The sequence below is a fragment of the Alternaria infectoria genome (assembly GCF_024043175.1).
Source record: "Alternaria infectoria strain BMP 0036 chromosome Unknown scaffold_7, whole genome shotgun sequence".
Lineage (NCBI taxonomy): Eukaryota > Fungi > Ascomycota > Dothideomycetes > Pleosporales > Pleosporaceae > Alternaria > Alternaria infectoria.
In genome coordinates, this window is record NW_026250696.1 from 524192 (window position 1) to 550153 (window position 25962).

The following is a 25962-nucleotide window of genomic DNA, read 5'->3' on the forward strand; positions in this document are numbered from 1 at the left end:
TCTTTTGCCTGCGTCCCAACTCTTTTCCACTAATGATAGACTGACTTTGTAGGACTGCAGGGTGTTTGTTGGAGATTAGGGAAGGCTAATGTGAAGATGTGGAGGTGCTTGAAGATGGGTGGAGTGATTGGTTGATGGATGGGCATTTAACACGAGACGCTTGTATGTATCGGGCTTAGTGTACTTGGCACCCGAAGAAGCTTGGGGAAGGGACCTCGGGGGTGACTTCAAATCTTTTCCACGTACTGTATTGACGCACTAGGTTTCGATTCGTCCCAACTGAATGCAAGACGAACTACATACTGGCAATGACAGGTGATATGCAAGAAAGAGACCTGATTACTTGGCAAAGAAAGCAGCCAGCGCTCCGACCATCCCTCTATTACACCCGTCCATAGCCTCAACTCTCGCGTCCACTCATCAGACCTTCTCTCCAACAAGTGCAACAACACTAGCGAAACCCGCTTCAGGCTTAGGCTGGACAGACAGCTTCCCCTCATCGGCGTACCAGGTAGCCGTGTGGGTAATGTCACTCTCCTCGTCCGCGTTCCTGTTGACGGCAACGGGAATACCAAAGAGGCGAATGCTTCCGCCGCTTCCGACATGGCTGGAAAACTCGGTGATCGCGTCGCCAGAGAATTCAACTTCGAAGGCGAGGTTTGAGACGACGACGAACTTCACGACGCGAGCCAGACCCTTGACTTCGTCTGGGGCGTCACTCTTGAGTTTGTAGGTGGAATTGTCGCGGATGTCCCTGTGTCTTGAGTGAGCGACTGTCTGGGTAATAAGTTAAGAGTGGATGGAGGGAAGGGATGTGCACGTACCACCTTCCCGATTGAACGTCAATCGCGCGGAATTGATCGTCCCAAGACATGGTGATTGTAGTGTGGACTTGATCTCCGTCGGTGAGCACGGGCCCCTCCTCCGATTGACCGTCGTTGACATCCAGAGAGAGCCAAGGCACATAGTGATCACCGCCTCCATTCGTGTGGTTGAAGCCATTCTCATCAACGCTGTTTCCGGTGTTGAAGTCGAAAGACACTTCACTGCGCGACTTGTTGGCATCGCCCCGATTCCTCAACCAATTCATCACCTGCTCAAGGTAGTTCGCAGCAGAGTAGAATGGAACATGGTAGTCGGCATTGGGTGGTGCCATGGCTTTGTTGGCCTTGATCTGCTGTAGTATGGCGTCGGCATCCGAGGCACCAAGGGCGGTGACGGGCATGTTGATGCTGGACCAGCTGTCAGATCTTGGACCATTGTCATGAACACTATTTAGCTTACCCTGGGCGCGGCTGAGGATCAACAGCAGCTTGCATACGTTTTTTGTCCTGTACGTACGGCACTGCACTGCCGCCATAGGTTTGCATTGTGAACATGTCGGTTTGAGATACAGCGTTGTTGTAGTGCGCCACCGATGCCTGGAGTTGTGGTTGATTCTGCACGCTCCAGGAGGTCCAGGTCTCATCGGGAGCAGCGTAGTCGCTCTTGTACTTCTCCTATCGTGTTCTGGCCTTTCTTGTGGCATCATCCAACGCATTTCTTGCTGCTTCTTGGTTCATAATTGCTGCGTGCAAGTGTTGCATTTGAGCGGAACTTGGATTACCGCCCTAATTTATTCAATCAGCATTTTTCCTGCTATGTGGGCGATGGTATTGCTTACCAGATCAACGTGGTCCATGTACTCCAGAAGCGCACGGGAGAATGACTTTTTCTCAGACGGGTCGTAGAATAGGTTGTCGGTGTGCAATCGACTGTCGCAGATCTCATACAGCCCCTGGTTGGTGTACTTTGGATCAACCAGATTGGGAGGACCAGCAAGCGGTGCACGTTGAGGCCTAGTGCTGAAGAAGTAGGCAGCATTATTGTCAACATCATCCCCAAGTTGATTTCGGATGGCATCGCAGTAAGCAAGCCAGAATGACTTGTTGACGCCGTTTGAAGACATTTTTGGTGGGTCAATTAAGAAAAGTTGAAGAAATATTGTGTGCAGTACAATGTATGGTGCAGTGCAGAAGTGCTCTCGGATATGTCATTGTATTGTCACGGGAAAAATGATGCTTTATGTAGCAACAAGTCTCTTGGAAAGAGCGAACCCAGAACAGTAATGTGCTACCAACACTTCGCCGAGTCGCCGTAACAGTGGTCCGTTTGGTGCGAATCCCATCGCAGATCACGACAAAGAGTCAGGAGGTCAGCTGAAGACGCTGTCACGATCCTGTCTGTCGGCTCCATTTATGTGGAAAGTGGAGAATCACACTGCGCAAGTGCAACTGAGTAGCGAGTGCAAGACGTCGAATTCCGAGATACTGATTGAACAAGCTGAGGTCGATTTCACCATCGCTGTGTAGCTCATGCGACTGGTCGAATCGTAAACTTAAACTTGAGGCATTCGGCATATGTACGGAACTCATTGGCGATGGCGCGGCGCAACTGGAACTGAGCCAAGCCTGAAGAGGACAGTATCTTGTAGCTCCTGTCCTAGACGCATATGCTTGCATTTGCAGATGATGTCAGACCACGAATTGGAGAACGATTCTGAGGGTAACTCGAGTCATGGCGGATGCGATGATGTCGGCAGATCTCCCCGATGTGGGTAGAAACCTTGGGAAGAAGAAGCAACCATAAGCGAAGGGACAGCGCAGCTGCCGGAGTGTTGTTCGGACTGGCCGGCACTAGTGAATCAGTCCGATGTTGGCGTGGTCTTTATCCGTATCGTTTCGACGTGGGATCATGTTCTGTTGTTGTGACCTAGACATCCCCGGCGGTCTAGCAGTTCATCCATGGATAGCTGCGGCTGGCACAGGTTTGCAGTGCTTCGAATCGCACTGCTCGAATGGTACCCGCTATTCACCCTATCGCTTATGAACCTCTCAAAGATGAAGACTGGAAGATGGCCAGGGTAGACGCGCACTCTGATCAGCGCGGGCCGGCAACCTGGCCAAGCTGAGAAATGCGCATTTGTTGCACGATGTCACCTTCTGACAGAACGTGGCAGTCGGCTCTAATCGATCTCTCTGCGGGTGAGGCGGAACCAGCCTGCTTGCTGCCGTGCGGATCATCCGCTGGTCGCAGGTGTGGATGTGATCAGCGGAGTGCGGGTACTAGCCCACCCGCTAGTGCATCAACAACCCCAAAACACCTTCAGGGCTCCTTCTGTAAGCGACACCATTGTCCGAGAATGGACAGCATTGACCAAGAGCTTTCGGGTAAGTGCATTTCAGCACGTCACAATGCTGCAGACGAAGATCAACATTACCCCTCCTCTAATTGAGAACGTGGGCCGCATTCCTTCACTGCATACGTCCTATGCAGTGTGATTCCCTGGGATTCGGGGATCAGGGGTTTTGGGAAGGACTAGGTCTTCGTATAACTGCGATCACTATTACTGGAGATCCCATAGGTAGTGTGTAAATCTTTGTACCTGTTAATCCTAGCGATGAGTGCGCGGAGTTGAGAAGTGTATATCATTCTTTATTGTAATCCTCAGCACTGAGCTCACACCATTGCAGGCAGCGTCGACGTAGTCACCGGTAGTTACATATGAGTCGCAGAGCTTGGATAGTGTTCATTCTTCGTATTGATCAGCGACCGTGATTTCATATCTACATAGCGCTTCATATCATGTCGACATCCCTGGGTATTATTTCCACCAAACCACCCTTCACTTTCAATTCCTCCCGAATGTTCTACACAATGCCAGCATGTACCAACCCAGTCGAAGAAGATATTACATAGATGTGTACGTGTCGTTGTCGTGATGCGTCCAGGCTTGCGCCGTTCTTTGTAGTTGTTGTTGTAATGCTAAGCCGCCATTTTGCTATGCAAGCTGAGTGAAAGAAGAACAGAACGAGGGTATAAGGGAAAGTCAAACGCTTGAACGCAGCAGAACGCCAGTGAAACCCATAAATACAAGAAACTCATTACGAGTAGTAGTGAAGGAAATAGCCACCAGGACTGTGAGAGCGCAGCTCGGAAGAATTGAAGATGATGTTCAGACGCTGACGGTTCGTCGGACGCCTACCTCGGGCTTCTTCGCGTAGCCGATGAGGAGTTTGAAGCTAGTGCCGCGCTTCTCGCACTCGTTGATGAGGCTTTGGTCGCGCCAGATGCTGGTCTCCAGAAGGTTGCCGGAAGTAGCGGCGCCAGGCTGGCCGGCCTCAGGTAGGACGAGCGACTCGTAACAACGTGAGTACCACCATCGACCTACGCGCGCCACCATGTCGGTGATGCCGGTATCGTTCGATTCGGAGGACGAGGTGGCGTTGAGCAGATCGGAGAAGGATACTTCAGGCTTGGGACATTTTGGTGCAGGCATGTTGTTTGTCTTGCTAGAAGAGCTGGCTGTGCTGCCCTTCCTCTTCGTGATGTTCTGCTTGACGTCATCGAGGTTAGGTAGTTTGCCGGCGACCGGAACGCCGACAACGCAGCGATTGCACTCAACAAAACCCTTGCGCCCGATGCCAGCCATGACTTCGTCACTGATGTTGCGAAGCGAAATGCTTTCATCTGCGACTTGCATCCTCATCTTAAGCCCACGAACAGCGCGACGAGCACGGTTGCCCATGTTGACTAGGTCCATGTCAAGGACTGAGAACTCAAGGTACCCACCAGGTCTAAGGACGCGCTTGGCTTCAGACAGGATGAAGCGGTGTTCCGACGAGGGAAGTGCAGTGGGGAAGCGAAGCACGACGCAGGCGAAGAAGTGCATGGGAAACGGGAAGGCCTTGCCGAGAGAGGGGTGGTAGATGTGACGGTGGTTGCTGAGTGTTGACAATGGCTCAGAAGCGCCCTCGGTTGATGCAGTGGGTGATGGATCGGGGCCCATGTCATAGACAGTCGCTTCAGGGTATGTGAGTGCGCAGTAGTAAGACCAGTCTTTGCCAAGACCATCGATGACAAGTACGCGGTCCTCGCTTGGGTCTTTCAATTCAAAGTGCACGGGGCTGAACAAGACGCGTCCGAACGAGAGCCACTTGCTTGTCATGAGAGCGCCAAAGCGAAGGTTTGCCATCGACAAGAGCCCGTCCGCCTGGCTTTCGGCAATGTCCATCATGCGTGTGTCGCGGTAATGGGTGGTGCTGGCACTGTCGCGATCTTTGCTGGACCTTGAAGCAATGGTGGCTTTGGACTGTCGAGCACTCTGCGACAACGAGGCTGGGAGACTGGAGCGAGTCGAACGCTTTGTAGCAGTCCCAGCCGATAGCTGAGGACTGGAAGGTAAGCTCAGTCTGCCAGTAACAGGGTCAATGACGCTGATCTTGCGCTCGCCGTAGTCAGAGATGAACTCCGAGAAAGAGATCGACGACGTAGGTGACTGCGTCGAGTGCAAAACAGCAAGTAGACGAGAGCGACGAAGATGAAGTGAGGGGTTCGCAACTTCATCATTGTCTGATCCTGAAATGTTGCGCGGGGCTTTGGGTCTCAAAGGCATTGGCTCGAGAGAAGGGTGACTGCGAAGGCTGTTGTTGTCTTCCTTCGTGCGAGAGGTGACAGGCGAGAGCACCTGATCGATCAGGTCGTCATACTCGTTCCAGAGTTCATCGTCTGAGAGCGGCGCGCTAGGACTCGGTACGACAGCGGTACCAGCAGCAGGTGCAAAGCTCCAGATACCTGAGCTACTTGAGTAGGATACCTCGGAGTCTTTACGAGGTGGGAACTTGAAGAACTCGCTCCGACGATTGGCCTCATCTTCCATAGGGCTAATAGTAGCGATAGCCGATCCATGGGTCAGAGCGGTTAGACCGTGCAGAATAGGATATGGCTCCACCGGACCAGCAGTTGCGACAACAGATCCAATGGAATCGAAAGATGTTCGTGGGGGAGCTGTTGGACGAGGTTGGTTCGACACAAAAGGACGAGAGAACGAACGCGAAGACGGGCGAGGTGCCTGACGACGACTAGATACGACCTGAGGGATACGGCCAACTTGCGCCAAGCGACTTGGTCGAGGGGGTGGGCTCGTAGGCGGCGGACCAGGTGATGGAAGATTCTGAGGAAGAACAAATTCTTCTTGTGCGGGTGCATCATGAACTGGCTCTTGCTCGGGCTCGGGCATGTGAGAGGGAACTGCTACATCCAGCGGCGGTGCAGAGCCTTCGTCGCGCATCGGCGAAGGTTCATGAAACGGTGATGAGGGTCGAGAAAGGTCCGTAACAGGGGTCAGGTCACCCAGCGAGTAGCGCTCAGAGTTTCGGGAAACGGATCGAACATTCGTGTCGATACTCAACTTACTCTGTTGCTGTTCCGGTTGTTGTTGCGCTTCAGAACGTAGAAAGACCTTGGGCGAAGCCGAGCGGGGTGCTGTCAGGGTAGATGGCAACACTGGTTTAGGTGGGAGAAGCATGGACTGCATTCGCTCTTTCCTTCCTGGTTCGTCATCGGAGAGGGCGCTCTCAGTCCCCTCATCGACCTCCTGCATCAACTGCTCAATGTCGTCCAATTCAAGCCCGGACTGGTCCATCAACGCGTAGTGTGCGACGGAGCGAGAAACAGTTGCTTGGTTGGAAGGGCTGGCGGTAGGCGCAGCTGGTGTTGGGGCGCGTGGTCCGGCATGGGCACGTTGAAAGAAGTTCCATCTTTTTGAAGGCTTCGGCGCCTCCTTCTCAGCCTTGCCTTTCTTGGACGACTTCAACCAAGAGCCCTCTTTGATATCAGCGGCTGTCTCGCTTATCGAGCCCTTGCGGATCTTCCCAGTGATCCGGCTGTTCGACCCTGACGGTGCGCTAGGGCCCTGTGCGCTTTGTAGAGCTCGTGACGTCCGTTTCGAGGCCATGGAGGGTAGGAAGGATCTCTTGGTATCGTCATCACTCTCGGAAGGTCTTCGCAATCCCATAGTCATCTTCTTCATCGGGGATCCATTGCGTGAACTGTCCGGCATAGCAGAAGGCAGCAATGTTGGTCGGTTCTTCTCAAGGGCTGACTGAGATGTGTTGCTCACTGTCTTGTTCAGTTCCAATCCATGACCAACTGAGACGTCTAGACTGCTGGTAGAGTGCATTGGTTCGGGGCTTCGAGACAGCTCCGAGCTAGTGCCAGTACCTCTGATGACGACAGGAGCGAGGCGATTGAGGAAGAAGTCGTCCATCTCACCGCTGGTCGTGCTAGTCATGCTGCTCTTGCGAGTTGAGGGGGTTTTGTCCAGGCTCTCAGAAGTAGTCCCGGCGCTGGCGGATCGGCCAATACTGTTTGTACTGACCGAGCTTCCACTTCGACCTCTCACTGCGTACCTTCCATAACCTTCGTGACCGGTGCCTGCAGCTGGCCCTCTTCTGTGAAGCTTGCTCTCAGACTTCGCTGTTGGGGTAGGCTCAGTCTTGGTACGACGCGTGAAGAACCCAAATCTAGAGGTTTTGCTTGGGCTTGGAGCGGGCGCGGGTACAGGTGCGGGTCCGGTGCTGGTCCTTCGTGGCTTTCGATCTTGCTGAACGTCGGGTGTCGGTCCACGAACTGGGGCTCTGGTAGCTGCTGGCAATGTTGAGGAAGGATTTGGCGAAGGATTTCGGGAAGAAGGTTTGGCTGGGATGCTAATTTTAGATCTTCCAGCAGCCAGTCCATTCCTAGATTCCGATGAAGCAGTTCTTTTGTGTTGAGATGGGAAGTTGAGCATATTGCTCTGGATGATTGGTGATGGGCCACGGAGCCCCGATAGTTCTGGTGTACCATCTCTGCTGGGTCTTGACGGTCGCCTTGATGTTGGCATTGACGCAGGCGACTGATCGGCGAGATGAGCGAACTCCGGGGGCGCCTGCATGCGAGGTCGTTCTTCTGCTCTTGGAATTACATCAGACGTCCGGGGACTCTGCGGCAGGGTAGCGAGGCCGTTAGGTGACTGGACGTCCTTGTGTTTCGCGCCATCAGTAACAACGGTAGATGCTGCTGATGATGATGAGGTGGAAGACTCTCTGACGGTGGAGAGTGTGTGGGGATGACGAGTGCTGACTTCGTCCGGAGTCTTGTGTCGGGTGACTGGCGGTCTGCTCTGCAGAGGGCTCGCCTGCCGTGTTCGATTCGAGGCTCTCGATAGCGTTGTACCGGGAGAGTAAGACGACATCGACGTAGGAGTTGATGAGACACTGAAAGGTCCAGGGGAATCCGTGTAGCGAGACGAAGGCGTCGCTGAGAGTGCATACTGCGGTGTTGGGAGAGGAAGTATGTCTGTAGGGCCGATCTCATAGTCGTAGAGTGGGTTACTGTAGGAATCGACCTGAGCCTCTGAACGAGCGAAGATGTTGGATGATGACGGTATCGAAATACCTAGAACTGTCTCAGAGAAAGGATCCTTGTATCCCCCGGGTATTCCTTCCATTAATTGCCTATCATCTTGGGATGATATTGAGCCGTCTCTTATCCGCGTAACCTGCCTGCCGGTTGCAGACCCAACACTTGTTTGTTTCCTTCTGAGCACATTCGAACGAGGACTCTCGATAGTTGAGGCAGAAGAGCCTGAGGCGAGCGAGGGTGTGCGTATGCTTGGGGGAACTTCAAGCTTTGGTAACCGGGAAGTCGATGTTTGTTGTGAGGGTTTCGAGTTTGCGATACTCGGGTGTTGAGGGAACATAGGCGTAGACCGGCTGGTCTTCCTTTGACGCGAGCTAAGTGCTTGTGCGGGACCTTGTTGACTCGTCGAGACTTTGGCGTTCACTTCTTCGTCCTTTGAAGGCCTCCTCTTTTGCAGTTTAGATTGGCCTGGGGTGGGTAGTTGTGATGTGGTTGTGGTAGGGGTGACAGATCGTTGAGGCAACCGAGTAGTTGGCGCCCGGTCCTCTGTCCTCCTTGGGGGAGGGTAGTGTGACTTATAGGAAGCCATTTCGGGTAACCTTGTGTAGCCCGGGTAGATGTGCAACGGAACCCTGTGTACGCCGAGAGATTCATGAAAGCATGTGCTTCTCCACCTATGAGACCCTTGAAATCGAAGGCTTTGACGTGGGGTAACCTGACAGTCGAAGGTTTGGGACCGTCAGCAGTTTCAGCTCGGGAAGCCGTGATGTACGAGCGGCTGATGGCGGGAAGACTAGAGTAACGGGACGGAGGTGGCGATTCGGAAATATTACAAAGACGAGAGTTTGCAAGTCCATGAATATAAGTCATCCAGCCACAAGGTACATGCAGTCCTACGTCCCCGTGCAGAGTTACGGTGAGTTGTTGCGACTCTTTCTCGTGTGCCACATCTATCGGCGGGACCGAGATCGTAGGGTGTGGCGCAGCGGCAAAGCCCGAGATGGGGCTGTGCAGGGATTCGCAGTTGGGACCAGGAAAATCGACAACGATGCGTACAAGGAGCAACGAGACGACGAGTGATATTATACTCGTGCTTTCAACGGCAACTCGCGCGTCCCGTCTATTCCTCCCTCAGGGTCGACTGTCCAAGCGCGGGGCTTGCACCCTAAGTCGCCTCAGTGGGGCTTTCGCGGGTGAGCCGTGTCGAGAACGGAGGACCAGTCCAGATGCTCAAACGAGGTAGGGCCTGGCTGATGCGATAGTGTAGTGTTTCTGGCAGGCTCAACGTCGCAATCTGTTGGTTAGGAGCGATTCGACGCTTGTTGCGGTTGCGGGGTGCGTAGGCTTGCATATGTATAACGTCGCGACGGACGCATCACGACGCGTAGACTTGATCGCAAAGAACCGGCGCCGGCGGCCTTGCGAAGTTGGGCTTGTCCGGCACGGAGACATGGTGGGCTATTACGGGCGCTTGCGCTTGGATAGGCGGGTGGAGGCCTCTGGCTTGATGAAAGAAGGCAGCCAGTTGAGTTGCTGGATGGCCATGGTGGGTGACGATTCGTAGACAGACCTTGTGCGGCGCCAGCCAAGCGGAATGCCCAATTGGCTGTCAGGTTACCCCTACTCGTCGTTTACCCACCAACTTGATGCCGTTTCAGATACTCAGCAACCCTTACCAGAAGCCTCGTGTTTGCTATCAATTTTTCACGCTCGTCTCGTGCCAGGGCTGGCATCATGAGAAGCTGAGGCTGCAAGCTTAGCGAGAGGCCTATATGTGCGCCCGTCAAGTCGCGACGATACTCGTTTGCAAAACTGCGCTTCCAGCTGCAATAGTATGCCTCCAACTATCCTCAGCTGTTCCAAAGCACGCGATGATCAGCCATCGAATACTCTATCGCACTCGAAAAGGACCGATACAGGCACTCGGAGCTCGCATGCACCTGTCTTGAACAGGACAGAGCGCACATTCGTTGAGAAACCTTTTACCGTCGAGGGTTGTCTGACTGTTCAATCAGGACCCGCAGGGCAACAGGCGGCTTGCCCATGCAGAAGAGTCATATGCTGCTCTGAGCGATTTTCGCGAATGCACGTCCAACGGTTCCTGCAACTCTTGTTGCTATTCTCGTGACCACTTTCATGCATTGGCGAAAAATCCTGCAGATGCGCTTCTGGGGTTGTGGCATTATGCCGTCCAGCCGGAAGGCCCGTTTCTGGCAAGCTGAGATGTGGCTAAGTGCATCAACTCGGCTCTTAGTTTGAGGCTGAGCAGCCGATCGCCCTCGCCACTTTGACAACGCATCAAAAGTCTCGTAGGTCGCGAGCCATCAAGAACATTACAACTTGTCCTTTCTCTACGATGGCGAAAATATCCTCTTCTGCTAATCGCAACGGTCTCATCCACGATTCGGGATAAGGGCCGCTTTCTGTCGGCCATGTCCCACTGCCCAGGTCGCGCCTAATCCCACTACACCTGGTGATCCCTGTTCTGCACGCTCATTCGCACGCCATCGATGTGCGAAATGTGAGAAAAACGGGTAGCCACCGCACTTGACGGTCATGTGACGGCGCCTTACTGAATAGAGAAGAGTCTGGTGAAGGACGGCTGCCAATGAGAGATGGAATCCGGCTTTCAACGCTGTCACTTGCAGCGGCTACAAGCAGGGGGTTCAGAGGCCTCATCCGCGCAAACCACTTGCCCATCCATGATTGCGACACGAAGCTTGACCGATGTAATTTTCCGATGATCCTAATCAGCAAAGATGTTGGTATCCTGTTCGCCTTCGCTGAAGGGTTGTCGTAGTGTTGTTGGTGGACCCAAAGAGATATTGCATACCTCAACACATACGTCAGCGTCGTCGAGTCTAGAACATCTGGCCAAAACCGATTCAGTGCCAGACATAGTTTGACGTTACTAGTTTCTGATGTCGCAATGCCTGACTTCTAGGTCCGTCCTAGTCACTTAGGCTGCTGGTTGCGATCCAAACACCAGCTCTTGATAGCCGCCGACTGATCAAAGATATGACATATCTTGGTGACAATCTGCGTTTGTAAGGCAGTGACGACTGCGGGTCCATCAGCCATGGTGACCCCGTCCAGGTTCATGCTCTGGCCGCACCCGTTAGTTGAATCGAGCAGAGAAAGTAAGGGAGGGCGGCACGGCGCGGCCACTTCAACCTCTGCGAATCATTTGGCGTAAGTGCTGTATAGCCCTGTGAGCTGTGGTGGAGCTCGGCCCGCTGCGGTACCAATCTTGAGCAAGTCGTTGCGAAGTGACCGTGCGAGAGTGATGATGATTGTCTAGTGCGAAACTTAAAGATACTGGACCGGGCTGGTCGTTGAGCCGTTCGGAGACACTTGTGAGACCAAAGGGCAGTCGGCGAGTGTGACTCTTAGTATTAACGCCTCGCAACGCTGCTAGTCGCCGTTCATCGGGCGTGTATCCTTTTGAAGTGTGTTGTGCGAAGTGAGGAGGCCGATCACACGGGTGAGTCCACACAGTTCGTTCGTATGCCCTATATTATCCTCAGAAAAGGCTCCGATGCCGGCGTTAACTCATTGCGTATCTTGTGTGCCTCTTGATCACGGGAAGTCTCTTGGAGAGCTGGAACTCCGGGATGTGACGGGGACTTCCTTGGTCGTAATGTGAGCGATCGTAAGCACTGAGACAACGGCCAAGGATATGTCCTGTAGTACCATTCTCTGGTATGCGCGTGATGCGTCTCATGGGCATTTGTTTCCTTAGATCTCTTTTCTTTTTTCTAGAGTACGCTTCGACACACCTCCGCTCATTTTGCAGTGTTCACAAGAGCTTCCGGCGGAGCCTGCTGAGGCGAGGAGGTTTACTGTGTTACAAGCTTGCTGCAATTGCCTCCTGCACTCGCCATCTCTTCTGCTTCAAAAGATCTGTAACACACATGATCAGGGTGGCTGACATGTCCTGACACTTGGTTGGTCAATTTGAGAGCACGTCACGTGATCGCGCGCCAAATCAACCAACATCGCTGGAGGACGCGTCGATGCAACCACATCTCAACTGTGAACATGTCGAAAAAGCAGAAGGTTACTCAATACCAGGAGCGCGTTTATACAGCCCTTCAGATGATCCCAGAGGGTCGCGTCACGACGTATGCCGCCATCTCAAAGGCTTTAAACAGCTCTCCTCGCGCGGTGGGTGGTGCGCTGCGCGTCAACCCGTTCTGTCCAGAGGTACCATGCCATCGGTGTATCGCCAGTACTGGTGTACGTTTGTCATTATCTGTGTGTGGGTTCCTGTACTGATTGAACAGTTCGTTGGCGGATACAAAGGTGACTGGGAGAAAGCACCCAGCGGCCAGAACCAGGATTCGAAGCTGCAGCTGCTGAATGAAGAAGGGGTCTCGTTCGATGCAGATGGATTCTTGGTCGATAAGACATTGCTGTGGGATGATTTTGACTTGGAAAAGTTGAAGTAATTGTGATGGAAGCGTGGAGAGTCGCGTTCGCGAGGCTGAGGCAAGTGGGGGCGGGGCGATCAATCAGAAAGTTTTGGTGCAGCCAACACGTCGGGAAGGAATGCACTGGTAGCAGGTGCTGTTATATCAAGGCTTGCGCACAACCTTGGAAGCCGTCTTCTGCGCACTACACTACAATTGCTTAGCAATCGTCAGACGCAATTGCGCAAATTTGCCACTTGAACATCGGTTACCTGCGCATACCTGAGTTTACAACAACACCACTTTCTAGATTACCGCTGCATCAACTTTTTCACTGCTACATCCGATCATCAGTATGCCGCCGAAGAAATTCTTAAAGCCGAAGCCAAAGGGAAAGGTGAAGCCGCCGGAGCCGGAGACTGAGAACGACTTCCTTGAGGCTGCGGACGAATTCGAACAGGCGGCAGGCAAATGGCGCGCAGGAGACGCCGCGAAGGCTGTTCGCTTCTTTAACCGAGCGATAGATGCGTATAATGAGGGCCTAAAGCGTCATCCTCAATCATTCGATCTTGCCTACAACAAGTGAGTCGTCGCGGTGCCTGCTTGTTCACTCAATGCTAACGGTACTAGAGCGAACCTACAATACACCATCTCAGAAGATGAGCGCATCATCTCACATTTCGGGAACAGAACTGCGCTGTTAGAGGAGACTTTGATGTCGCATCGCTACGCCATCTCACTAAACCCCACAAATACCGACATTCTTTTCAATGCTGCGCAAGTACTTACCTCATTAGCGGAGGCCGGTTTGGAAGCCAGCTCACCGGCAGCCGGAAAACAAGATGCGAGACCGTTGCTTGAGGAGGCGTTTGATATCCTCACAAAATGCTTAGAGAACCAGCAGCAAGAGTACTCTCAGATGCAGGCCGAGATTGCCAAGATCGAGGCCTCGGGAGAGTACAAGGAGGCTTGGGAGGGTGAACGTCAACAGCCAGCAGAGACTCAGGAACAAGACATGAAGACCGACTCCGGGGCTTCTGAAACACCAGGAGACTGGGCAACTGTTGAAGAGCCGCTGACACCAACAAGCATTTTGGAAACCTGCACAGCACAACTCAGTACCTTAACGACATTACTAGGTCTCTACAACCCCGCTACAGATCTATCAAGTATAGAAAAGAAAGCACAGGACGGGATAGATACAGCTACAAACAAGATCCCAACACTCATAGATCTCATCGAAAAGTCGCCCGCTCCGAAAGCCGTCGATGAGCCCAAAGCAGGTCCTACACTGTCCATATCCGCGCCAGAAGAAGCAACCACAACACCCAAAGACGATGCGATACTCGCGGCTGCCAATTTCCAAGCTAGCGTAGCGGAGATGCAATACCGTAGCGGCAGAACCACTTCGACAGAATACGCAGCAACTGTCGAGCAAATCTTCAGCAGTCTAGTACAAACCGCGACGCAGAACGCGAGTCCCGATCTCGCGACCATCAACGTACAGTCCGCATATGCGGATGCGCTCATGGATCTCGCTTCAGCACTAGCAGATGGTACACAATGTACCCCATCAGAACCCACATTCAGCACAGACGTCGATATCCAGTGGACAGCTCTCACGCAGACCCAAAACCTGCTCACCAAACTGTCCGGCGCACCCTACACCTCCATCCTATCCCCATCACGACTGGCCGATGTCTTCATAGCAAGGGGCGACACCGATCTCTTCCGTTTCCGCATCTCGCTCTTCGAGGGCGCGAAGCCTGCTTGGGCGAAGAGTGGACCGACTCTGGTCTCCAATGCTGGTGTCTTTTACCGGGGCGGAAGGAGCTATGCGGAGAAAGCTGGTGCGGTTGGAGTGCGCAGCACGGCGGATGCTAAGGCAGTTGTGGCTGAGATACTGAAAGCGGTGGCGAGTGGTTCGGAGATGACGAAGGATACTTGGAAGGAGAGGACTGCGGACGTACCGAGAGTTTTGGAGCAGATGGTCGATGAGGGTATCGTGGGGCGCGAGAACGTCGATGGTTTGATGAATTGGGTTTAGGAAAGAAACGCATGTGTACGGACCACCCATATATCGATGTGTGTAATGTCAACGTAACAAATCCATTTCTGCGTTCCTCAGGTACTGTTATACCACTAGCTTGTCTACTCCATCACCGTTGTCGGTCTTGTTCCAGATCTTTTCAGTCCGAATCCGGAAGCAATACGATTGCGAAGTGATGTTTTTGTTGCTCTTCTGTCATCTGCATCGTCATATCCAATGTGCTTTGATCCACGGTCACGCTGCAGTATTCTCCGTGCTTCTGCCCAAGAGACTGTGTCTGTATTGATGCTGTCTTTGGAAGGCTTTGGCACCGTGTTTGTGATTCCGTCTGCAGACCGAGGACTTTGTGCGCGAGTTACACTTTCTTGATCGTTGTGGTTCAAATCAACAGGACTGGACGAGAAGGATCTTCTCGGCCATTTAGCAGCGAATGGAGGCTTCTCTTTCTCAAGGGTGCTCTGAATCGAGTGGAACGCAAGGGGTTTTCGCTCGCTACCTCGCGACAGAGCACGTCTCTCTACCTGCAAATCTTCTACATCCACGTGTAAACGTTCGGAATCCACCTCGCTCTGGATCGATGAGTGGATCACAGGGGGATTTCGCTCGCTACCTCGCTGCAGAGCACGTCTCTCTGCCTGCAAACCTTCTACCTCCACGCGTAAACGTTCGGACTCTACTCGCAACTCTTTTAGTTCCTTGTCGCCGGGAAGCTGGAGCCTGCGGAGATCGTCCCGGAAATCACATTCTAGCTTATAAGTCTCGGCGGTGTGAGCCTTTCTGATCTTCGCCAACGATTCTGAATGTGCTTGTAATGTGTTCTTGTATCTCCTTTCGTTAACCTCATCCACCATTTTCAACGTAGCTGAATGTGCTTGTAATGTCTTCTCGTATGTCCTTTCGTTCTCTCTCTCCACTCTCTTGATCATCTCTTGCAGTTCTGCAATCGCTGCTACATGTTCTTTGAGTGAAACGACGTCTTCTTTGCAGCAACTACTGAACGTAGATGGTGCAGAAGTATCATGCCTGTTCGTATCGTAGGATGTGACACTGCTCAAAAGTTCTGATGCCGTTGGCCGGTCTGCTGGATTCATGGAAAGCATGAGCTTGATATCGCCTTCTAGATAATACACTTCCCGTGAGAACTTATCCTCGCCATTTTGCAGCCATGTGGTCAATTTGTCGATGTTCGCATGGAATGATGGATCGGCCGATCGATTTGTTCTGATCTGATCTAATGAACCTCGTCTGTGTAAGCACAGTATTTCGACAAGAACGCATCCGAGGGAAAAGATATCCGCTGCTCTTCCACTGGGTTTCCAGTCGGCAACCCTGCAGTCCATGTTAGGGTTACGCTATTAATGCTGTTAATGAAACTTACTCTGGAGCAAAGTAGCGCGGTGTTCCGCGTTCGTTGTTGGTTGCACTCTGCGAGAGAAGCGTGAAGTCCGTGGCGCTTCCAAAATCGCTTAACCAAATTTTCTCTCCGGACAATAAGATATTGGAAGGCTTGAGGTCCTTATGACGAATCTTTTGGTCGTGCAAGTATGCAACGGCTGAGATCAAGCAGCCGATCTTCGAGTATACTAGTGTAGCCTTGTGCTGTTCGGTCTTTGCTGGGAAATTGTAACCGAGCTCTTCGAGTCGCGATCTGTGGATATAGTCCATGGAAACCGCTTCTACTCCAGGCTGCCTCTCTGTAGGCGCTACGTTTGACCATGCCTCAACGTCTTCAAAGAACGTATGCAGATCGCACACTGCCACTGGGTACATAAGCACGCCTAGTATTCTTTTCTGAGTATATGTGCCAATCAACTGTGTGATATGCACGTGGACCAGTTTCGTGAGGATCGATATCTCTTTTTTCTCGATCTCTTTCACTCTTCGGGTGAAGTATATTTTCTTGTGCGCAAGCTTCCATCCCTGCACGGTAGTTTCGTGGACATCTCCTGTAGCACCTCGGCCCAGAAATTGGCCTGATATCGCTCATAGTCAGCTCCGAACTATTAGCTTGCAGCACTTCATACAAAACGTACCTTGTGTCAGAGGTACCGTTTCCCTATCATCAAAGTCAACATGGATACCACTCCCAGTCTCTGACCAGTCTTCAATGACGATCCGACCATGGTGCGTTGCGTTGGCCTTTTCGACAAGGCTACCATTCCCGTCGAGCGTCTCGCGCTCCGTGTCTGAAGCTTCAGTAACGTTGACGGTGTTATCAGTGTGGGTCTCCCCAAGATCAGACAGTGAAGAGGATGACATCGTGCAAAACCCGAGTTCTGCTCAACGATACATGATGAAAAGTGGAATAGACTGGTCGTCGTTTAAAATGTCACCGCAGTCAAGAGGGCAGGCGCGAGCCAAGTTGCGGCTGAGCCGGACTGCGCCTTCCATCGAAGTGTGCTGCAGAACACGAACGTGTGAGCCAATCGCACACTAAATGTTTGGAGCCCCCAGGACGACGCAACAAACCACATTAAAACTGGTCAAAATCAAGAACAACACAGACAGAAAGATGGACACACTACTCATTGCCAGACCGTCGAGCATATGTTGCACCGACAATCGCTCTTCATGTTCTCGAGGTTAATCAGATCCGTATCCTATATGCTACGGTGCCTTCGACCTCGGCGTCTTGCCTCGAAACCAACTGTTTTGCTCTTCAACTTCAGAGATGTCCTTCCATGTCGTACAAGTACATACTTCAGCCTCCGCGTTATTTATCTTTGCCCAGCGAGCCTCCGCTCTTGGACCTCAGACAAAGCCCGGCTACCGCTCAGGAAAGCAACAACTGATACAACGGCAGCAGCCGGCAGAGTCTGGAAGAGGTTCCAGCTGGTGTAGTACAGGAAGAAAATGCCCTCCATCGCCAGGATAGAGCCATAAAACAGCCCGTGCGACACGGGTGCGTTGCCCAGCGCCTTGCTCAGGTGATTGGCATTCGCGCCAAGTGTAGCCCATACACCGAGAAGGATAGGCAGCGCAGCAGCGACAGCAGCCGCGAACACAATCGTTATGATCTTAGGTGGAGATTTAGCATCCTCTTTGAAAATGTGGTGGATCTCAGACTCGGCGGCGTAGCGGACGGGCGGCTCGGGGACGCTTAGAGGGACGCTGGGGTCGCGGGTGACGGCGAGGTCGAACGCTTTGCTCTTGTATGGCGTGGAAGAGCCGAATGATCCAATGACGATCGATGCGACGATTGGCTTCTCGGATGTCAAGAATTGGTGGGGTAGGTCCTTGTGAGACTGGGTGTGTTAGCTATGCTGGCAGCCATTGCAACGTTCAACCTACCAAATCGACCTTTCCCTTGCCACTGTCCTTTACATTGAACACAAAAGACTCTTCCAAGCCCGTTGTTGGTTCGGTCAGAGTGAGGAATGCCTGATGAGGTCGCTTCGCGGTGCTGCCATCGAGGGTGGTGAGGACAAGCTTCAATGTATCCGTTGCGCCCAACGATACAGATTTGCCCAGCGGTGTCGAAGGACTCAGTCTAGACGCTTATTAGTCTTGCAATAATTGCACATAATACAAGCTCAAGCTCACTTGTCCTTTGAACCTCCGCCAACACCAGCACCTTTGCTGGTAATAGTCACCGTGGCATCCTCAAAGCTCCATGAGGAAGCTGCGGAGACAATAGCCGCGCCCGAAAGCAGAAGGGAAGAAACAAAGCCTTGAAGAACCCTCATCGTTGCTGATTCGGAAAGAGTGAACGCGGAGCTGTCAATGTTGCGCCGACACAGACGTAAGCGTGTCCTTTGCCAAGACTTCGACCGGCATGTTCCGGCGCTAGTTGCCCATGCCTTCCCTCGTCAACTCAACTCACATGCGCGGAGAGCGACGTCACTTAATTCACAACCGATCATCTTGTATCAATCCCGAGGTCAGAATGAGTGGTGGTCAATAAGTATACTCACAATGGAAAAAGTCCTTTGATCAATGCGTCTTTCTGCAAGATTCACACTTACAGACAGCCATACTAATGGACCTTTCTCCTGCGCAACAGCATTCTCCACCTCCGCTTGGTCTTTGGTACCTCATCTCCTGGATTCTCCAAAACTTCTGGCTCCTCTATCTCCTCTGGATCATTCAGATCCGCTACCCACAGCACATGAAGTATCAATCTAACCCAATCCCTTTCATCCTTCGGAAACATCCCCATCCACTCAACTTCCACAGCCACCAAGCAAGACGCATCCCCACCCCTATGCTTTCCGCGCGTGGCATCGCGATACATCTCCTGAAATCTGATTCCCCGCGTCGAAATCAACGTCCTGAAGACAGCGAATCCCAAATCCGGTACTCGAAGGTGGTAGTTATTGAACGCAAACGGATCCACCATCACATTACCTCTCAGAACCCTATACGGATCATAAGATAACTCGCCTATCTCCACAACAGACTCTTTCCTCAAATCCTGTATCCTCTTCTCAATCACATCCGTCGTAACCGCATCTCCAATCCTCCTCTTAAAATCCAATTTCTGCTGCAGCTCATCGAATCCGCGTGGCGGATACACAGCAGCGTACTCTGGCTCCCCATATATATGATACCTCGCTGTACTATAGTCGGTCTGCCAACACCTAGCTATGGCTTCTGAGATATCGTGCCTGTCACTCTCGCTGACGTTGTCGGAATAGTATTCCGGTTGTTGCCACCATTCTTTTCGGCAGAGGGGACATCGCCGTGAAGAGCTGGATGACGTGTCGAGGCTCATCTGGTGGATACAGGCTGAACCGAGGATGTGGTTGCAACTGGGGAGGTTTATGATGGCGAGAGCCTTGTCAAGCATTTGGAGGGCGAGGTTTGAGCTGCCGTAGGGGAGCTGGCAGATGGCGCATGTGTCTTGTTCTGAGAATAGGTGTAGTTGCTTGGTGGAGGTGTGGTTTGCGATGAACTGTGAGTAGGTTCGGGGTGTGGAGCACTTCGTGCAGCAGGGTTTGTTCTCTGCTGGAGTAGTGGACATGGCTATCTAGATATTCAGCAGTCTTGGGGAAGATACTATAGGTCGTGGTAGAAGGCAGATAAATAGATTGACGAACACTTCAAGCGCGTTGAATGAAGAGCAATCTTGAATTCCATGCTTTGCACGATCTGCCTCGTCAGGTAGAGTGATGAACAATTCATGACTAGTGCCTGCCACGCTTGATCTTGTGGAAGTGAAGTGTTGAATGTGATTTCGAAGTGGTGAATAACATAATACTAACTCCTGAAACATTCGATGGGTATGTTTCATCGTTTTATGTTACAAAAGGTTGCATCTGTGGCTAATACCACAGCCCCGTAGCGCGTGAAGCGCAGGTGTTCGTGTAGTGACAGACGGACTGCTTCCAAATTCCCAGGTCATGCTCGTACAATATGTGGTGTATATACAACGAAGGTGTGTCGTCCGAATCGTGACAAGAAGCGCAGTGCATCTCTTCACAGTCCCTTCTCTTGATCGAGGGTTTCCTCATGATGGTCAAGTTCTCCGTGGCTTTGTGGGTTTATTTTCCGACAGTCTGATCTTTCAATTCCTTTGTCTTCTCAGCGACCATGTCAGTCACACCCTTGGCCTCCTCTCCCACTCCCCTCGCCTTCTTAGCCATCCTGTCCTTCCAGGCCTTGTCTTCCTCGTCTCGCATCTCCAACTCCCTCAGCCACCTGTCCCTCTTGTCCATGCGCTCCTTCTGCGCAACCTGCTTCTCGTACTCCTTGCGCTTCACGCGATCCTTTTGCCAGTACATATTTCCTGCGACCAGTACGGCGATTGTGAAGGCTTGGGCGTATAGACGTCGGCGGAAGTACATGTTGGTCGCCTTGTGGTCGCCTTTCCGCATCGAGCGGGTTGCGCCGATGATGGCCCAGACGGTCAGGCCGCAGCCGAGGGGGACGAGGGGCTCTTCGCGGAAGCGACGCCATATCTTGTCGAGGGTATTTTCATTGTAGAAGTCGCTGGATGACGTAGTTAGTAGGTGTATCTTATATAATCCTCGAGATTGATCAGAAGAGTCATTGAGTCTACATACGCATTCTCGTCGAAAGAAGAGGGCAGCGGCGCGCTGTTTGGTGGTCCGAAAGACATGGTGGGTAGTATGCAGATGCAAATGCGGAGGCGGCGGAGGTGTCGCGTGGGTAGAAGTGTACAATGACAGGGTCGTTACATGAACCCGCGGATCTAAAAGACTGCGCTAGCTCTGAATGCGCAAATTGAAGCTATACAGAAGCCCTGGAAGCGCTATTACAGGTACAGAGTGGGTTGTGTATGGCTTCAAGATGCGGAGCAATCGATTATCTCACCACTTCGGCCATCGGCCCTTCCTGATGTTCCAGGCCCGATGCGCGCGAGTGGTGCCTACAACTGCATCACCAGAGCTGCGCGAACCACGACAGCCCGGGTCAACCATCTCTATCCACTCCAAACCACCACGTCGCCTTCAATGAGAGACGCGGCGACAGGCAAACTCCCCTCGCTGCGCCATGAACGATGAGGCCGAGTCGTCTCGAGCTACTCAGCGCCATGACAACACGGCCGCATCCCACCTGGCCGATCTAGAGGATGCGCTGACCCGCTTTGAAGAGGCAGAAGAGCGAGAGAAGCAGAAGCAGGTCAAGCAGAGGAAATTGGATGCGAAGAGGAAGCGCATACAGATGCTGGGCGAGCTGTTGCGGGAACTGGACATGATCGTCTACCTGGAACTCATCACGCTCTACCACCTGGAGTACGCTTACCGTTCACATGCTGCTACCTTGCGCTAATCGTTTCTGTAGCTGCTCGTTCTTCTGGCTCCTGTTCAAGGCACTTACACATGCCTTTCTGCTGACGCCTATCCCCGACACCGCGACTGTCACCCGCCCACCAGACGAACCGAGGCCCTTCCTCCCGCTGCTCCTGATATCGTTTGGAGTAAATTTCCTCTTACATCTTACATATCCCGCGCCATCGGCTGGCGAAGATACCCGAGGCTATCTGCACGGCGGCTTGATGATAGACTTCATCGGGCAGCAGGGGCCCACGAGCAAGTGGAAGCTTGGGGCGCTCGACATATGCATCCTGTTCCTGCAGCTTGTCATGGTTTCGGTACACGTCAAGAGGCGGGAGCTGAAGAAGAAACTGGCCAAACTGTCAGCTGGTGGGGGTGCACCAAACACCACTACCACCCGAGCCACGTCAGACTCGGCACCGACAGCGACGGCAGCGGCGACGAATGACAACGCGAACCGAGATCAGGATGCCGATGATGAGGAGCGAGGTGTGTTACACCGAACCGATACGCTGTCAGACTTTGGCATGGATCCCGAAAACGAAGAAGACGCCCTACTACCATCATCCTCCGAATCTGGCCATGCCGACGCTATGGAGCTTCTCAGTTCGGGTCAGTGTGTCATTGGCGACTTTACCCTCATCGACACCCTCCTGCAAGAGAACCGAGATTACGCGGCTTACCGATTGACGCGCACCGAGAGCGGCAATAACGACATGCCGGAAACGCTGCGGCGGCTCAATACCTTGCGAACTCGTTTCGGGGTGGGTGGCGGGTGAACGCAAGTAAGACGTTATCTTATCATCGCCTTGCTCCGATGCACGTGTTCCAACCAGCTCCGCGGTGACACTGCTGTGACATGCCATGCACGTTGTCCCAATGAATTATTGCATGCAGCACACAAAGCCACCGCGTACGCCTAACTCATGCACGTTCGGCTCGGGTGCCCCCACGCGTTCGTTTCCCGTTGTAAGACGGCTAGGAGGGCTCGTTGCGAGCATTGGTGGCGCCGTGCTTGGACTATCCCAGTAACATTATGCGACGTGCAGTTGTGTGATCGCTTAGTTGTGGCGGTACATCGAGCAGATCACCAAGGTCTTTGTATGCATGAACGGGCAAGGGGCACTTCGGTTAAGGGGCACATGCGGTGGAAATACCACTGCATTACGATCCCACACCAGCTGCGCATGATGCCAATGTCGCTTGAGATTCCCGACAATTACTCTATGCCGCTCTATTGGAGAGCGTTATCTACCTGGTCTTAAGCGATGGAAGAGACGTGAGTTATAGCAATGCGGGATTGTTGGTCAGAGCTAGACTATTCCAAGATGTTTGCCAAAAGGCACCCACAATACTGCAAAGATTGCCAACACAGTCAGCACTGGTACTGCTGCGTTTTGCCAGTCACCGGGAAACTTGATCAGCCAATAGATCCAGAAGCCGAATGCGGCAAGTAATGGCACGAGGTGATAGACTGCCATGAAAGCGAAGGAGATTGCATGATCGGCCTCCAGTCCCCAAGCAACAGCGATGGCGTCGTCGGACTGTATGTCAAACTCGCTCTTCTTTTTGGGAATACAGCCTAGTCTGTCGGAGCGGCATGGTAAACTCACGCAATCATGCCATGGGTTGAGCCAGGGCCATCTGCAGTTCATGTCGCAGGCTTTGAGGCACACTGCGAATGTTTTGGGGGATATCATAGGGATCGTGCCTGGTCTTGGGTCGTATTCGTAGTCGTCTTTGACGCCAGGGTAGTCGGGGAGGTCGTCGCCTTGGGACAGCACGCGTCCGGCGTCGAACTTTTCTAGCTTGACAAATCTGCAGAATCGGAAGCGAAATGGAGAGATGAATCGTTTGATCCAATGTCGGTGTTTCTTGTATCGTGCTTTGAGCTCGCGGAAGAAGGCAGGGTCATTCAGTGCAGCTGTGATGTTGATCTGCTCGACTTCTAAAGACCATCGCGAGCCTTGTATGCCGAAAAGGACGCGTAAGGATAGGTTTGGGATAGTATTCGGTGGAACAGGGGTTGGCTGACCCGTAATCTGGGGCGTGGAGTTGCTATTATTGATCGCAGAAGGGTTGGTGCTGGTTCCACCTGCAGCTGCTGAGTTAGTCCCCGTTGCGGACGTCGCGGAAGGGTCTGTTGGAGTGTAGCGTTGGCTAGCTGTCGATGAATGGGAAGGGCTTGCTGCTGTACTTGCAGCCGCCTTAGTCCATGCCATCGGGAAACTCGAATACCATGGCTTAGTTTGTGGCTCCGGGGTACGATCGACAGATTGTGGAGACGTTGCACTGGAGGTCTTTCCTGGGCGCTCGAGGTGACAGCAAAAGCACTGCTTCGGATGATCAGGTAATGATGGCATGGCGAATCGAATGATGTTGCATTCGAGCGAAGACAATGTTTCATATAATTGAACTCCGCCGAACTGTATGGTTTAGAGGTCTTGCTAGTGTTCTTCTAGATGACAAGAAACGTACCTTCCAATGGAGACGGCATTCTCCATACGCAATATCAGGTACGCGAGGAGCTAATGGCCACCAATCCCATTCCGCCATGGTGTAATCCTCAAGGAAAGCCTTGGTTTTGTTGGATAATGATGTATCGTTCCTCTCCGACAAGTCGATCGCGCGTTTTGGTACACTTGAAAGAAGTTGCCGCAATGGGTCGCGACAAATCAAGAGTGCAAGGTCTCGATTGAGATTATCGTAGGGTGCAGGACATTTGAGGTCATCTCCTTCTCTGGACAGCAATTCCAGGAGGAAGCTTGTATCTGTTTCCGTGCCGCATTTGTCGTCCTTCTCGAATGCTAAGTTAGCCTCCAGACGCAGTGCGATAGCAGAAGCGATGGGCTGCCATGTGGTAATTAGCTGTTCGTCAATGCTACCTTCTATACTACCATCCACTTCGCGATCGAGAGGCGCGTGATCATTGCTGTAATGGTGGCGTAGCAAATCGGAGAAATCGTCGACAAAGCGATCTATTCCTAGAATACGAAAGGCGTATAGGTATAATTCAAATAGCGGTCGGTCATGACGGAGCATCTCAAAGCAGTCGTTCTCGATGGCGGACTCCGTTGATCGTGCATGCGCATCAGTTCGTGAGTCCGGTTTCTGGAGTCCGTTGATCCCGTTCGTTTTTTCCTCTTGGTCCAAGTCGGCCTGTCGCACGATTGACGGCTTTTTCGACCGCCTTTTCGACAATAGATAGTCTTGCAGGTCCGCCTGAAGCAACTTGAATGCTGCACTCTGGATCAGAAACTCGCGGATGTTCGTGAGCTCTTCAAAAATAGTCTCATCCACGTTGGTCTCTCCGTGCTCATCTTCATCCGACGAGTCGTCGGGTAATGTGAAAGCACTTTCTCTTTCCTCTGGTGCATCCAACTCCGGTGCTTTGCCTAGCTCGTATCTCTCCAGTATTGCTTCCGAAATCTCTCGTGCCTTTAACGCCACTAGACGAGCAGCAAGAACATCCAAGCGATCTTGTGCCTCGTCTTTGAGTCTATCAGCAAACGCTTTCAGCAGTCGCCTGAATGCATTCACGAATTTTCGGGGTCCGATGGCACCCTCGATAGCGATTGTGTAGAGTGGGTGGAGAGCCTCATGGTCTCGGAATATTGAGAGCACCTCTCGAGTTGCCGTAGCGATTTGCACCGCGGAATATCCACTGCCCTTGGACAAATCAGTAGCGGAAGATGCCATAGACGCTACAGAGAACACGGAACCCTGATCCGATGATGTCACTGACATGTAATCATCATGATCAAATCCTATGGGAGATGGGCATGGTCCGAACTCAAACGATTCACGCCTTGGTAGATAACTCGAATCGGGTGTATTTGTGCGGTTTGTTGCTTCCTCTAGACGATGAAACGATTCACGCCTTGGTAGATAACTCGAATCGGGTGTATTTGTGCGGTTTGTTGCTTCCTCTAGACGATGAAACGATTCACGCCATGATCGATAACTCGAATCAGGTGTATTTGTGCGGCTTGTTGCTTCCTCTAGACGATGAAATGATTCACGTATTGGTAGAGGTCTCGGATCGGGTGTATTTGCGCGGCTTGTTGCTTCCTTCTGACGAAGGCTCTCTTCGGATTCTGCGTCTACGTGAAAGGCTGGCCTGGGCAATGAGTTTAGCTTGGAGTCTTTCCGGAGAGATCGTCCAGATTGGATGCCTCGAGGTGCGTCTGCCACAATAACTCTCCTAGCAAATGGAGGCCTCATGTTGCCCGGGTTTGTGCGAGACGGCTTTCTGAGCAGTGGTCGCACCTCTTCGGATCGCACATTTTCATGCTGCATCTCTCCAGGTCGCGGCTCCTCAGGTTGTTCCTCGTCAGCTGCACTTTTTCTTGCTATGGCAGCTGGCCTGGGTAATGAGCTTGGCTTGGCGTCTTCCCTACGAACGATCATACCGAAGATAGGCTCACCAACCTTGCCCAAATTCGTGCGAGACATTTCTGTGGGTGACGGCCGCTTTTCTTCAAATCTCACCGGTTTCGCACTGGCAATTGGGATTTTCGAAGCCTTTCTTGGACCATAG

At 52.4% G+C, this 25962-nt stretch overlaps 9 protein-coding genes across 9 annotated transcripts; 3 read left to right on the forward strand and 6 right to left on the reverse strand.

Annotated features, from left to right (window-relative positions):
- Positions 1 to 420: 420 nt before the first annotated feature.
- On the reverse strand, positions 421 to 1948 carry J4E92_005054 (uncharacterized protein; the record flags this gene model as incomplete). The annotated part of the gene is made up of 4 exons (XM_051496438.1): positions 421 to 754; positions 828 to 1232; positions 1285 to 1499; positions 1664 to 1948. 4 exons carry the CDS (start codon positions 1946 to 1948, stop codon positions 421 to 423), a joined length of 1239 nt encoding a protein of 412 aa, XP_051353158.1.
- A 2046-nt stretch (positions 1949 to 3994) lies between these two features.
- Positions 3995 to 7000, reverse strand: J4E92_005055 (uncharacterized protein; the record flags this gene model as incomplete). Its single annotated transcript, XM_051496439.1, has 1 exon — positions 3995 to 7000. One exon carries the CDS (start codon positions 6998 to 7000, stop codon positions 3995 to 3997), a length of 3006 nt encoding a protein of 1001 aa, XP_051353159.1.
- A 5261-nt stretch (positions 7001 to 12261) lies between these two features.
- J4E92_005056 (uncharacterized protein) lies at positions 12262 to 12671 on the forward strand (the record flags this gene model as incomplete). Its single annotated transcript, XM_051496440.1, has 2 exons — positions 12262 to 12459; positions 12507 to 12671. 2 exons carry the CDS (start codon positions 12262 to 12264, stop codon positions 12669 to 12671), a joined length of 363 nt encoding a protein of 120 aa, XP_051353160.1.
- A 316-nt stretch (positions 12672 to 12987) lies between these two features.
- On the forward strand, positions 12988 to 14679 carry J4E92_005057 (uncharacterized protein; the record flags this gene model as incomplete). The annotated part of the gene is made up of 2 exons (XM_051496441.1): positions 12988 to 13214; positions 13263 to 14679. The coding sequence occupies 2 exons, from the start codon at positions 12988 to 12990 to the stop codon at positions 14677 to 14679; spliced, it is 1644 nt and encodes a 547-aa protein (XP_051353161.1).
- A 1377-nt stretch (positions 14680 to 16056) lies between these two features.
- J4E92_005058 (uncharacterized protein) lies at positions 16057 to 16941 on the reverse strand (the record flags this gene model as incomplete). The annotated part of the gene is made up of 2 exons (XM_051496442.1): positions 16057 to 16664; positions 16716 to 16941. 2 exons carry the CDS (start codon positions 16939 to 16941, stop codon positions 16057 to 16059), a joined length of 834 nt encoding a protein of 277 aa, XP_051353162.1.
- A 458-nt stretch (positions 16942 to 17399) lies between these two features.
- On the reverse strand, positions 17400 to 18368 carry J4E92_005059 (uncharacterized protein; the record flags this gene model as incomplete). The annotated part of the gene is made up of 3 exons (XM_051496443.1): positions 17400 to 17927; positions 17974 to 18172; positions 18226 to 18368. The coding sequence occupies 3 exons, from the start codon at positions 18366 to 18368 to the stop codon at positions 17400 to 17402; spliced, it is 870 nt and encodes a 289-aa protein (XP_051353163.1).
- A 1797-nt stretch (positions 18369 to 20165) lies between these two features.
- RCF1 (Respiratory supercomplex factor 1, mitochondrial) lies at positions 20166 to 20743 on the reverse strand (the record flags this gene model as incomplete). Its single annotated transcript, XM_051496444.1, has 2 exons — positions 20166 to 20613; positions 20688 to 20743. 2 exons carry the CDS (start codon positions 20741 to 20743, stop codon positions 20166 to 20168), a joined length of 504 nt encoding a protein of 167 aa, XP_051353164.1.
- A 395-nt stretch (positions 20744 to 21138) lies between these two features.
- Positions 21139 to 22201, forward strand: J4E92_005061 (uncharacterized protein; the record flags this gene model as incomplete). The annotated part of the gene is made up of 2 exons (XM_051496445.1): positions 21139 to 21380; positions 21430 to 22201. 2 exons carry the CDS (start codon positions 21139 to 21141, stop codon positions 22199 to 22201), a joined length of 1014 nt encoding a protein of 337 aa, XP_051353165.1.
- Positions 22202 to 23039: 838 nt separating this feature from the next.
- Positions 23040 to 25121, reverse strand: J4E92_005062 (uncharacterized protein; the record flags this gene model as incomplete). Its single annotated transcript, XM_051496446.1, has 3 exons — positions 23040 to 23066; positions 23099 to 23464; positions 23901 to 25121. 3 exons carry the CDS (start codon positions 25119 to 25121, stop codon positions 23040 to 23042), a joined length of 1614 nt encoding a protein of 537 aa, XP_051353166.1.
- Positions 25122 to 25962: the final 841 nt, after the last annotated feature.